At 45.1% G+C, this 14539-nt stretch overlaps 1 protein-coding gene across 2 annotated transcripts in view; it reads left to right on the forward strand.

The window, feature by feature from the left end:
• FAM107A (family with sequence similarity 107 member A) overlaps nt 1–14539 on the forward strand; it is a 1685791-nt gene that overhangs the window by 1184288 nt on the left and 486964 nt on the right. The window contains exon 1 of one of the 2 annotated variants that reach the window (XM_069643756.1): nt 13025–13266. The exons of the other annotated variant lie outside the window; for it this stretch is intronic. Within the exon in view, the coding sequence (XP_069499857.1) occupies nt 13188–13266 (79 nt within the window). The 5' untranslated portion in view covers nt 13025–13187. Of the gene's footprint in view, nt 1–13024; nt 13267–14539 lie in introns of those variants that run through there. 2 annotated transcript variants of the gene reach the window in all.

Below are 14539 nucleotides of genomic sequence, written 5' to 3' on the forward strand. Positions count from 1 at the left end.
GGCTTGGTGGCTGTCCTGCCAGGACAGCCACCCTGCTGTGTGATTGACAGCCAGGCTGTGTGAATGAGGGAAAACTGTTTAAAAGCAGGTCTCTGGGACTTGGAAGGCAGAGTCGCCACTGGAACAAGATAACCAATGAGGAGTTTAAGGAGGAGGACTGCTGCAACTACTGGACATCCCGGTGAAGCCCTGCTGCAGGTCCAAATCGCCCAAAACTCCTACGACAGAGAAGATCTGCAAGGAATCTTCCCTTGAGCTTGGTGGGACCAACCAGCTCACCAAACACCAAACGTCGGCCTCCCTCTCCTGGTTGAATTTGCTGTGCATCACTGCAGTGAACCGGATAGCCAGGGGGAACGGAAACTTTTTTGATTTTAAGGAGGGCACCTTTTATTCAATGCTTTGCTCTGCTGCTGGCTTCTTCCCTGGGCAGTGCAGGACCCTCCAGTCTTCCTCCTTCTTGTCACCATGACAGTTGCTTCAGGAAGCGTGAGCCTGCAGGAACTGCCAGGAACAACCGCCTCAGCTACAGCATTCTTCTTCATTTAAGGTACTGTGCAAATGTGGTCATTCGTTCCGTCCGACCGCGGTAAAAGTGTTTGAAATCTTTCGCCTCTCCGAAGGCTTGTCTTCTTTTCTCCTTTGAATAACGTTTCTTCTGACCAACTTCGTTTTGAACTCTTGGCAAAGAATTAACCGCAAACTACTCTGAACTGTGTGATCCTCTGCAAAGACTCTCAACCATTAACATTGGACCAGGCCTATTGACTTGAATCCTAGTTGTATTAAGCCTTTTCTAGATTGCCGTGCCTATAACTTGTTGGTGCTGATTGGTTGTTGATAACCTTGTCTTTTGTCCCGTTTAAATTACTGGAGTGCCATTTTGCTCACACTTCATTTTGAGCCTAACTTGTCCAGAATTGAGGGTCATTGTAGTGTATTAAGATTGTGATTTTCTGCTCCTTTATATTAGTGCACTGGTTTATAACTGATGGTTTAAATAAATGTATATTCTTTTACTGAGACACCTTGAATCAGTGTTTGTTTGAACCATAGTAATTGTTGTCCTTTGTGTAACCTCTTGTACTGCTCACTTTACTCTTGAGATAAGTCTGGCTGCTCAGCCATCGCTACCACTTTACTGTGTAGTACAGGCTTGTACCAAAGGGGAAATTGTACCTACACTTGTAGTCTTAATTGTAGTCTTAATTGTGTGTGGTGTTAACAGTATGTTAAGTATTCTGTTGTTTCTGGAAATCCCTTTGTTGGAAAATTAAAATATATACCTAAACCGTATAAAAACGGACCCAAAAACATTTAAACAGACAATATTAAACAGGCAAGACTAAATCACATAAAGAGAAAGTCGGGTGATGATGAGTCCACCTAGACTTTTCTAAGCTACAACCCAGATCAACCTGGGAATCAGTACTTAGTTTCCAGTGCATAGCAACTTGGCATGCCTAGGTGCCATGAAGGATGTTTTGTGGAACATGTCTATTACTTATGAACTTGCATCTCATTGTCACTACTCAGGCAATGAACCTGAGTAGTGACCATTTTTCCTCTCTCCAAATTAAGAGATTCTGATTGAGTCATCCACTCAGCACATAATCCATGAATTGGTCCTGTCATTGTCATTTAAGTAGGTGGATGCGAACCTTGTCTTGCACCCAGATATTTTGTTCAGCCGTCCAAATGCCCAGGCGCCATCCTGGTATCCACGGGTAAAATAAGCGCTGACAGATTCTCCTCGGTCCAGAGTGGCAAGTTGACGCAACTGCTCCTCACTGGCCTGCAAACAGCAGCTGTATAATCAAACCTTCCTCTTGATCAACCATCTCCCAAACAGGAGGACTCAGAAGCCAATGACAGACATCCCAGCTCTTTAGTGGTGGCTCCTACGACAAATCTAGTGCATCAGCACCTTCATGTCCCACCACAACAGCCCCTGAATTGGACAATGTATCCCCATCATCATCAGTTGAGGGTTATGATGACAGTCCTTCAGGATGACGTTCTCTTCGGTCCTGTCATGATCCTCGGCATTCCGGCCAGCCTCCTCCATAGCCACTGATACCACAATGCAAGTTGTTTATGGTTTTCTTAGTATTGTCTATCTTCCCTAGTAAAAGAGCATTCCCAGTGCTGTGGATCTAGATTGTTATGTTCACAGATTCCAGTCAATCATAGGGGAGATTGTGTTCAGTAGCTCTGGGGTAGGTACAATGACACAACAGTATGCTTTAGAGTACCCACCAGGACAATCCTCACTGGTTTTGCCAGTGCTGTTGGCTTAACAATCAGCAACACTTTGGTGACCCACAGGAAGCTAACAGTGGCACACAACTGAAATCACTCATAGGCGCCACAGCACCCACAGGTCCTTCAGTTTTCACCTCCAACCGTTTCTTTATTTAATTTTTTTTATTGGTTCTGAAAAACCTTTATTAAAAAAACAGAAAAATATAAAAATCAGAATTGCAACAGGAATGCGACCGAGCCAAAACACACACACAATCCTCTAAGTGACAACAAGTGTCGTGGTTTCCGACAAGTAAAGTAAGTGTTGCGTCAAGGGTAACACAGTACTTTAGACCACTTTTGTATGTCGTTTAAGAAGGAAGGTTCAATTCGGCTAGATGAATTTTCAGGTCTTTCAAAAATGTTACTAGCCCAAACGTAGGTTTTTGCTCTGACCCGTCAAACATTGACTTCCACCAATCATCGGCGGAAAAAAATTGTCGCGCCTCAAAGTCAGAGCCGAATAGGTGAGTTCTTGTACTTCTAAGCTTAGGGCAAAACAGGATTAGGTGTTTGAGAGTCTCTGTTGCTTGCTCACAGAAACGGCAATTTAGATTTGCGTTGTCTTTTGTGCTCCAGGTTCTGGTGCGATCCTTGGTGAGATAAAGGTTAAGTCTAAATTGTAAGAAGAGCAGTCTTGAGTTTTGGTCTGGCGATTGGAGCAGATAAGGCTGAAGTTTATTGTACGTTCTTGCTTCAAAGGGAACATCCTTCATGAGGCGAGAGCTTGCTCTATCTGCACAAGTTATATGCCAGTCAGCTCTCCATAGCTGTAGCTTCACTTTGTCAGGGTTTTCAAGCAAAGTCATAATCTTTATGCCATTTGCATCAAGCACTTTGAGACTTAACTTACTCCACATAGAGAAAACCGTGTAGTCCGCGTTTGTATTTGGCTTATGTAGAATTTTAAATTGTGGTGCCGAATTAGGTGTGATAGTCTTTCTGTAAAGTTTTAAGAGGTTCCAGCACACTCTGGCATGTATGGATATCAGGCCTAATTCATATCTCAAGTTGTAAGTAGCCCTTGGGAAGGTGAAGCACTCTAGACCAGAAGCTATTTTCGAGTGTATTCCACAGATCATGTGGGCAGCCAAACATGTTTTCCGCTCCATAGATGAGGGCCGGAACAGCCTTTTGATGATAAAGGTCCAATATAGGCTCTATAGTAAATTTTCCAAATTTTTTCTTAATGATGGCAGCTTGGCAAGCAAGCGGTTGGCATTTTTTTTGTTGCTTCGACCCAGGGACCGTCATTTATGTTAGAGCTTATCAAAGTACCCAGGTACTTGAAAATAGGCGAAATTCTTAAGGTTGTTTTTTCAAGATGCCAGGCCTGTTTGTTCCGATCCCCTTTTTGAGATGACAAATTACGAAGGATAATTATTTCGCTTTTTTTTGTTGATACAAAGTCTATTTGTAATGAGATAGGACTCTAGGGCATCTAACTTACTTTGAAGTCCAATGGGCGTGGCATCTAGAACGATTAGGTCATCTGCGTTAATGAGCCATCCAATGTGTGACCCATGTATTTTGGGAGGAAAAGATGCCACTGCGTTGAATGTGTCTCCAATGTCTGAAATAAAAAGGTTGAAAATGATGGCCGCCAGAGGACTACCCTGTTTCACTCCTTTAAAGGTTTTGATTGCTGGAGATAGGGTGCCTCCTTGATCCAGTCGGACTTTGATGATCTTATTGGAATGAAGTTCCTTTATTGCAGCGAGCAGGCTAGGTCGACACTTCCATGCCTCCATTTTCTTCCACAGAAGTTGGCGATCAACACTGTCGAATGCGTGGGAGAAGTCAATTGCTGCCACGTAAATTCGAGAATTTGTTCTAATGGTTTCCATTTTTAGTAAGTTCAGCAAAAGAGTATTGAGCCCGCATCCGACACCTTTTACGAAGCCAGCTTGACGACAGTCAATGTAGTTGTTTTCTGTGGACCAGGTCATCAGCATTTGTTGTAGTTGGCTTGCGTACATTTTTCCCAGTACATCCAGGAGGGCAATAGGTCGATAGTTTTTTGGATTTCACCTGTTCCCTTTCTTGAAGATGGGGACAATAATGGTGCTTTTCCATGATTTTGGCGTTGCACGTTTCTATGTTATTCTTTCAAACAACGTGACGCAGAAATCTGCCCATGCATCAGGATTAAGTTTTATTGTGTAGTTTGTCAGCCCATTGGGTCCGGAGGCTCTCGATGCATGGGATTTAATGATGGAGTTCAGAATGTCGGCTTTATCAAATTTCAGGTCCCAAGTGGCCAAGTTTTACGTGGGCTTCATCTTTATTTGTGCTGAACATGTCAGTGAAGTGTTTCACCCAGATTTCTTCAGGGATGATAGAAGCTTGTAGCACATCCTGAGGAGCAGCAAGATTGTTAATAAGGCTCCAAAACTCGGAGGAGTTCTTGTTTTTCATCTTTGTCAGCATCTCCTCTGAGTCATTCTGTAGAAGGACTGAGTTATGGACCTTGCTCCAGTTCTTATATTTTTGCATTGCGATTTTGTTTTTACACAGTAGAGACTTGGGTCTTCTCGCGATAACTTTCTTATCTCGCAATGCATTAGGCGTTTATGTTGCAGCACTTGGATGTCAAACTTGTGTTTATGGCGAAACTTGTGCTGTTTGAGGCCCTGATTTTGTTCGAAGAATTGAGACAGGAGATGCTGATATTCTATTATGTCAGGTTCTGAGGTTAGGCTGGTTACAATCTTGTTGACGTCAGTGGTTTTTAGGTTGAGTTTCAGCCTACCAGAATGAAAAGGGATGGTATGGGGCCATGTTGGTTGTATTAAGATATTTTGGCTGTTAAATGTCAACTTCAGCATGTCATGGTCTCTGTGTTCCATCTTAATAACTTTTGAACGACTTGTCTTTGTTAGGAGTGATTCAGACACAAAGATGTAGTTAATGATTGAGAGTTGCTGGTCTCTGCTCCATGTGGGCTTCGCTGGAATATCGCCACACAAGTTCCCATTTAAAAGGGCCAGCTTGCGAGAATCCATTTCAGTACACCATAAGTGGGCCGCTAGATCGTTGTCCTTCCAAGTTTGTGGTTTAGTTAAAACACTAGTGTCATAATTCAGGCAATTAGTGTTTCAATCTCCACAGATGATGATTTTAGCGGCGCTCGAGGTCTCGAGTATTGAATCCACAGTGGTAGTCACATGGTCAATAAATGGAACTATTCCCGTGGCAGACTGGTTCCAATATAGGTTGATAATGTGTAGGAACTCAGATTCACGAGATCCAAGTAACAGCACTTTGGCTGTCTGTTTGTAGTCTCAACAATCGTGAGACTAGAAGATTTTTTTGCAGCGATTAAAAGCCCAGCCATTGGCCTTACCTTTCGCTGTTTAATCGCAGGATTTAAGGCTATTTCAAACAGTGGTAAGATTGGGCATTCCGTTAACCATGTATCCTGTAATCTCACCAAGTCTAGGTCATGGATCCATGGTGTGTAGTACAGATGTCAGAAGCCGTGGGTATTCCAGGAGCCAAGGGTCATGGGCAAGCTATCTGTAGGATCCTGGCGTTACTTACTCAGCTTCCTGTTTAGAGCGGCTGGGAGCCAAGCCCATTTTCCAAGGTTAGATGTACATGTTGTAAGATCCTCCTGGGCGGCTGCGATAGACTTTCTGCTTGAACCCACAATGGTTATTGTTATTTGTTTGTACACTGTGAGGTTGTCAGCCACCACAATTTTATCTCTCGAATTGTTTGCGTTAGGCGCTATGAGCCTTGTGCTCCCTTGGATTTTTCTGTTTTCGGACGTTGTGAGGGGTGTCACGTGTTTTTGGGAGACTTTGTGGCAAGAGTTACTGTTTGAGAGCTCAGTGGACGAAGCAACTTGCAGTCTTGTATATAATTCAAAGCCCAGGGACAGGAGCACTGGACCTGCTTCCAGCAGGATGTCTCGTATTAATCTCGATGCGAGATGTAAAGTCACCATGTCGTTTCTTTTTTCCGAGTGAAATTCGACAATTTTCAAATCATCAGGAAGAATCGCTCTCAAGCTAGGCACGAGGTGGAATAGTCTGGTTATGTAGTGACGGTTCAGGATCCGGTCGTCGGAGGGGTCTACTCTTTCCAGAATCAGTTGCTGATATTGCAAGACCTTTTTTGTGATTTTTTTATTAGCCGTGTCTCGTTTGTCAATGATGTGAGTTGCCTCTAACGTAGGAAGACGAGTATGGAGGTTTACTGGTGCCACAGGCTTTGGAGGTTAGTGTGGGTGTTCGTTGGCTTTGTGAGAAACAGGAGTTCTTTTGGGTGATTCAGTTCCGCAAATCGATATCAGTGGTCTACGAGCCGCAAGTTTGGCTCGTTTTTCCTCCATGGTCAAGAAGGGGGAGCCAGTATTTATGTTTGTGTTAGGAGCCAGCATTACAGATTTCATCAAAGTACAAGTTCTCGGCCATTTCGGAGAGGTGAGAGCTGTTGGTGGCTCAAGGAGAGGTACCATAGCGGGGGTATTGCTGCACATGTTTGGTGAAACAGTGAGTGGCTGGTCAGTTTGTGAATTCTTTGTAGACGATTCCTGCTTGTTTAGATGATTCACTTCATCATCTTCGTATGTTGATAGATCAACCAAGTCAATTTCAGTATTCCAGGACTTGTCTAAAGTAGTAGATTCGGCGTTTAGGCTTATGTCCTCGTGTGCCACATTTTGTTTGGAGAAGTATGTGATTTAAGCCCAGATTTGTAGTGTACAGTTAAATTTACAGTTTTTATATTACGCTGGAATTTTCCGGATCCATTCCCTCGCCGTGTTTTGTTTGCTGATTGGTTTTTGGGTTTTCCTTTCGTTGCTTGAGTTTTTCCAAAGGCGAAGGTGGTTCCAGGATTCACTATGTGATGAGCTCCTTTGAAGATGTCAAAAACCCCTGGGCTCTTGGAAGAATTTGGATCGACGGGGGTTATTAGGACATTACCGTTCTTCATGCTTGTTTCAGTATTATGATGTGGAGTGCTCAAAGATGAGGTCGTTTGTGGATTTGTGAGGGCAGGATTAATTGTTTGAAGACTGGCGGCCAATGCTTCACCGAATGAGAATGGGACCTGTGACGTTGGGTCCTGAGCAAGTCTGTCTGTGGTAACTGGGAGACTCTTCATAGGTAGATCTGTCTGAGGCGGGACAATCTGATCGTTGTTTATCAGTATAGTTTTTTTTTTATTCTTTAGTTGTGATTCTTTGGGTGTCGGTTTGTCTACAGGCAGGCTGGAACTTGGAAGTGAGACGATCTTTGTCATTTCGGTAGTTGGTCTCTCAGGTATACCTGGACATATCAGAGACTTGGCGAGTAGACACGTACTGTCATTAACATCCATAATATTGATCACATTCCGTGCAGCTCTGGTTGATGATGTCCGGAAAGCTCTTGTGCACTTGCAGGGTCACGACGTACAGGAGACATCTGTGCCAGTCCAGGGTCGATTAAAGCAGGTTTAGGCTTAAGTATAGTAGAGACATAGACTAGTTCTCGGTCTTGATTGTCAACAACAGGTTGGTGTGGCTCGATGTTGTTGTTTCGCGTAGGCTACTCACGTTTTGTCCTAAATAGTTTCAATGCTTCTTTGGCTACTTCGGCAAGAAGTTTTTTGTCCTCGTTATTGTTTTCGGATTGAGCAGAAATAGTATTTATCATTGTCTCTATTTTACTATTTAGAGTAGTAAGATCTTCCTTACAGTGAAAGCTCCTCTGGTTGACATCAACTAATTTAGTGTTTAAAACTGCAGTCAAGGTTGTGAGATCTTTAATGTTTTCATTGAGCTGTTCGTAAAGTTTAATGAAAGGGGTGATTGATATCGCCATAAATGCCATGATGGTTGCCTGAAGATCTCTGTTCAGAGTTGGGTCACTATGGTTCTGATTGCTGAGTACCTGTTTGTGGTGACGGTAACGTCTGCTTGTCCTGATTTTTGGGCATTGTGGAATGTTTTGACCCACTTTTGCTCTGCTATGCTGCATCACTCCGCTATGATGGGGCCAGAAATAGCAAAATGGCCACAAAACCCTTGTGCGTGCCAAAATCCTTGAAAATCGCACTTTTCAACGCACAAAAGATGGCTAACCAATCTGCCACGCATGTTGTCAGTGGTGGAACAGAGCTCACACATAACATAGCCACTTCTGGCACAAACTCTGCAGGTTAACGCCACATTACTTCACCACAGAACTACAACTTTGGTGGTGAGGTGGGGGAAAGACATCCAGCAAAATGCTGGAGGTGATTACGCTGCTTTGCTGCCAAATCACTCAATGTTGCATTTGATGGCAGGATATTCATGCTTCCTCAGGAGAATACTGTACTAAGCTCCTCTCACTATATGATGATGCTGAATCAGATTGGCCCTATTCTTTCAAAAGAAAATCTTATCGTTTGGGCTATTATTGGGGCCAAGTTAGATTACTGTAACACCCTATTTCTGGGGGCAAACAAGAAGATCTTGCAATGGCTTCAAATTCTTCTGAATTCAGCTGCTAGCACTGTGACTAATACACCTCATAGGGCTCACTTTTTCCCAGTGCTCAAGAGACTGCATTGACTCTCTATCAAGGATAGGGTCAAGGCCATGACCCTGGTCCACAAAACCTTACTTGGCAAAGCACCTGCCTATTTGGCAGGCTTGATTGGATGGTATACTCCAGCTTGGAATGTGAAGACCAAAGATATGTTCTTGGTCTCTTCCATTTTTCAAGCGTTCAAGAGCCCTGGGCCTCTCATTTAATTTTCTGGCTCCTTCTTTATGGAATTCTTTGCTTCTTGAATTGTGAGTTATGAATCCTCTGCTAGGGTTTAGGAATAGATTGCAGATGCTCATTTTCTAACTTCTCCATCCCATCTTTCGACTGATACACCACTGCCCTAGCTGAGCTGAGCATCTCTAGCACGTAGTTGCCCCTCAGGCGTTTAGCACAGATCTTAATTATCTCAAATAACATCAAATCAAATTCTCTCAAATCAAACCACTGCAATGTACGCAGGCTGCTCTGCAGACTGCAGCCATCCCACCTGGACATATGCTCATTCTGCAACCATGACTGTACCTTCAGGGGCTGAACAGCTAGAGGTGTCAAGAGGTCAGGTGGGTCTGCGGTACTCATTGGCAACAATTATTGCAATATCTTACAGTTTTCACAACTGTGCTCAGAGAATTACTTGTACTTGTCAGTGAAGGGCCGTCAGTGCTGGAGCTTCAGAGCCTGGGTAACAACCCAGGTTGGACTGATGGACCTCCTGGAGCTTTCACTCTAAAGAGTCAGAGCATTGACCCCAGGAGGAGGGTGGACTCCCCCATTTGGCTTGCGGAAGTTTGCTTGTTCAAGGAACACCCCTTTGGAACAGGGGTTAGAGCACAAGACCATGGACAGAGATCCAAGCATAGCTGTAGACCTCCCGGGGCTCTAACTTGGATGGGCCCAGAGATATCCACCTCGGGTGCAGCTGAGACTCGTGAATGGATATGGAATGCCAACACAGGGTGGTGGCTCTAGTTGAAGGTTTGGGGCTGCACCTCATTGTACACCTCGGGCTCTAACTGGATCTATGAAGGTTTACTGATTCTTTTTTTGCCAACTAACATTTTGCCAATGTTGTTTTGCCAATGTTACCACTTTTTTCCTGCCAAAAGCAGGGGGACACTCCCCCACCCCCTCTGCCACCACCTACCCCTTTCGATATACTATACCCAAACTTACCCTCTACAAATTTCCTGCACAAAATGTAGTAAGAAATGCAGCAAAATAAATTCAGTGAAACTGTCATTCGGAAAAAGTGGGTAATACCCTCTAACTCAGACCAGGAAAAATTTTGTGGGTAGCATTTGAGGTCTGTTGTATACTTCCTATAATATTGTGGATGAAGGTATGATTTTTTATAAACTGTGTACCATGGGTGACAGATGTGTAGGTCTGAAAAAAGGAATGCAAGCTTCTCGTAGACCCAACTGGAGACAAATTTCATGTGAGTCTCCATCACATTTGATTTTTGAACTTGTTTAGCGCATATCACGTGGAACCATGCAAAGTCTACATCTAGGCGCAGATGACAAAAGTATTTGAACAGGCAGCTAGGACACATCAGAGGCGTTATTCAAAAAGGTATGTTTTAAGCCTTTTCTTAAAGATACTGAGGGAATTGATTTTGTGTACGTCAGTTGGCAACATATTCCAGGTACGTGGGTCTACAGAGGAGAAACATCTAGCTCCCAAAAGACGGACCTAGAGGATGGGAACACCAAAGGACATTGTCCTAGATATCGAAGTGACCGAGTTGGGTGATAGACTGCGATCTTTGAAGAAAGATAGGTGGGAGCCAGGCCATGAATCCATTTAAAAACCTGGCAGAGGGTCTTAGACAGGACCATCTGCTGCACCGGGAGCCAGTGGAGGCTCCTACAAAACTGTGAAACAGACGATTTCCTGGGAAAAGAGAAAATGAGCCTAAAAGCTGAATTCTGGGCAACTTGCAGTCTCTGTATTTGTTTTCTTTGTATGCCCGTATACAGGGCATTACACTATTCTAACTTTGATTTAGTTAGTGCTCAAACTACCTCTTTACCATCACTCTCTTCAATAAGAGGTAACAGAGGCTTGTACAATTTAGGTTGAGCGTAGACTAATTTAACAGTTTGACTTTCAAATTGCATTCAGATTTGACTGCCAAATGCAGCCATGGTTCTTTACCTTGAGTATGAACTTTATTGTCACGTCAAAAAGTGCTGGACATGAGACTGCTTGCATATGGTTAGCATGTTTCTTCGTTGAGCAGAATACAATAACTTCTGTTATCAAAGATTTAACTGAATTTTGTTTTCTAGCATTCATATTTTTAATTTTGTCTGCACAAGATAACACTCAGTCAATTAATTCCACTGGTTGTGTTAGCTGGACGCATCGTCGGCATAGGAATGATATTGCAGATCAAATTGAGAGAAAATGCTCAACAATAGACTTATTTAAAGATTAAATAATAGTGGGGACAAAGATGAACCGTGGGGCACACCACACCTGGCTGCTAAGGAGTCAGACAAGTGCAGAGCCAGCCTAACTTGCTGGAATCGATCACTAAACAAGGAGGTAAACTATTTCATGGAGTCGTCAGACACCCGAGCCACCGTAGACATTCTGGAAATAACAATGTCGAAGTTGACCGTGTCACAGTCTGCCGGCAGGACGAGCATGACCAGCATGCTAATGTCACCCTCGTCGACAGCCCTGAAAATATCGTCCCAGACAGAAATAAGTGCTGTCTCGGTTCCGTGTCTTGGCCTGAATCCTGATTGGTACATCTATAGAATATTGTGCTTTTCTAAGTAGCTCTGGAGTTGTATGGTGACCATTTTTTCCTGAATCTTTGCAGGCCATAAAAGGCCTCCAATTGTGCTGTGATTTGAGAGCACTTTATGGTCTAAAGTGGATTTTTTTAATAGTAGATCGTGAAGTATGATTCCTTTAGGTCTATTGGCACAGATCCATGGGCTAGTGAGGTATTTATCACAGACAGACTAGTCTTACTCAGTGCTGACACGTGTAGTAGCTGCAATTGGTCGGCTTAAGTTTGCCAATAAGATCAGAAACTACCTCTAGATTAACGGGAGAGAAGGCAAACCGGGGCAGAGTTGATCATGCTACTGTTTTCTCTGTGTTTGGTGTGGGGGCCTGGTGGAGGACGTGGAGCGCAGCCCAAACATTAGCTGCACAATTAATTTCTATTGCGCACCATGTATTCCACTGGAGAGTTGGGTCAATGTAGTGCAACTGTCTTGGTGCAGCTGTAACTTGAACAAGTTGAAGCCTAGTATCCCCCAAGGTGGCTGGGACTTTTGTCGTTCGTGAAGCTATGCTTCAGGGTATGGCCAGCCTCTTCAGTCCAGTGGGCGGAACTTCTTTACGCAGGCACCAATCACTGCAATGCAGGATGTGACATGTACCTGATCTGCCAAGAGGAGGGCAAGACTGACCGACTGCCTCAGCAGACCAAAGCTGGTGCCTGCATGTCGAGTTAGGCTCCCATGAGTGGTGCAGGTGAATTTGGTAATATTTCATTGGGTGCAATGTCACAGACCATTGTCATAGACCCAGAAGTGACAATTCATGTCCTTAGCACATAATGGCTTGAAAGTTTGCTTTTTTGACCACGCTCACACATGCAGTGCCCTCACCCTTCAGATGTATTGGAGCATGCTTGCACCCGCCTCACTCTTACCCTCATTACCTTGCAGCCTCTGCCCTCATGAACACATTCACGTTTCCCCCCTCCCTTTTACTCACCAGGTGAGTATGGTCTTCCCCTCCCTCTCGTTTGCTTACTCCTTATCGTAACTGAGATGTTGCACTAGGCATGAGGAGGGCGAATTTCTCATTTGCTTGCCTCTTTTAGCAGAAACACTGTCACTGTTATACGATATGTTATTCCATTTGGCAAGTGTTAATTCGATTTAAAAAATGGAATCCAGCTCCGGTCAGATAAATAGTTACAAAAATAGCGATTAAAAAAAGGCGGTGTTTTTTTTAGCATACCGAATGATGCTCGTCCTGTCACCCCCGTGGTAGCTGCTACAAAATAAAGACCTGTGGCTAATTATTGGAGCCGTCGGTGTAAAGGACCACTCGCCACACACAATTGTAACGTAATATTCCAGCTGCTTCAAGGATCTGCTCAGTTCCCTTCGATAGGGCGGGCAGGGGCTGCGCAGCAGCTCCGAGTGTCACGTGACCGCGCATTCTCTGCTTGCTGAACAGCTCGCAGCACGAGCGAGAGAGAGCTGCGCAGTGCCCTGCCAAAAGTCATGCACACTTGCAGAGGAGCGTAGGTGTCGGGAGAGCCGGGCTCGGGATCGGACGGCCGGGGAAGCCCCGGCTCTTGCCTGCCTCGCCATGTCTCATCGGCTCTGGGATCAGGTCAGGGTGCCCGCAGGAGCGGCGGGGGCGCACCGAGCCATGCTCGTCAAGTCAGGTAAGCAGGTGGCTTCTGTCCCGATGCGCAGCCCTGACCCGAAACCCGACCCGCCTCTGCGCGGGTAGATGCCAGTCTTGACCCCGGGGCACGGGGGCGTGTAACAAGCTGCGGGAGCTCGAGGAATCCTGTGGAATGTAACATACCGCCGAGAGGAATTTAGGAGAATACCCCAGGGCCCTCTTGTTAACACTGGTCATTTACTCAGAGAGCCATTGGTCTGATTGCAGATCTGCGTAATGCTACGGGTTCAGCAATCTTCTCGTAGGGCGTATATTACTTTGCATTTGTACAGCGCTGCCTGCCATAGGTTATGGCGTCGAAGCGCTGGCATTCTTAACTTTACCTCTTGCTTCCTGTATACACTTGTCATCAGTCAGGGCAGGACGCATTGATACTCGCTTAATTACACCACCCTGCCTTCACGGGTGTGTTGTCCAGCGCTGCTTTGGACAACCTGGGCAGAATTATTGCAATGTGTACAGTCTGCACAGTGGCCATGTTATGCGTGGTTTCGAATGGCATTTAAATGCGTTTTAGGTGATTGCATAGGTTTGCACTGTGTCCACCGCCGGCAGAGATCACCTGCTTCATGGTGTGAACTAGCAGCACATGCCGCGTCCACGATAATGAGCGGGTCGTGCGAGAATGGCAGGCACGCATGCACGCACGCACACGGTGGACGGCGAGTACTGTAGGTAAACATGCCGGGGGCAGGCGGCGATGAGCGCCGATGATGCGCCTGGGCGAATCGGCAATGGAGCGTGCTGCGCTAATGCACTGGGCGCGCGGCTCCCGCTCTGAAGTGCTCCACCAAGATGAAGGCACTGCGGTAGGGAAAGCACGCACTTTACCGAGGAGCAGCTTGCCAACCGATGCCATCACAAATCTGTACTGCTTCACTGCACCTTCCAACGCATTATTATTCGCAAGCACGTTTTAGCATCGTTTCTGAAACAGATGTGCGCACTTAATATTATTTCACACATATTATTAAACGCGCAGCTGGCCAATTCGCTAGCTTCGCATGCAGTGTGCAGTGCTGAACATTAAGCTGTGGTCACGACGATGCAGTGCTGTGTGCAGTTGGTGGCTGCCCGTGGGCGCTGCCAGCAATGGCCAGATCCCCGGCACCGTTTCTGTGTGTAGACATCACATTCAGTACAGAGCGCCTGCAACATTCTGTTTGTGAACATTTATTGGCAGATTATAAATTCAATGTATGCCGAACAGCAACGCTGGAACTGTGAGTACTGTTCAGGAGGTGCACGTG

Source organism: Ambystoma mexicanum, chromosome 2p (genome assembly GCF_040938575.1).
Source record: "Ambystoma mexicanum isolate Mex_15411 chromosome 2p, UKY_AmexF1_1, whole genome shotgun sequence".
NCBI lineage: Eukaryota > Metazoa > Chordata > Amphibia > Caudata > Ambystomatidae > Ambystoma > Ambystoma mexicanum.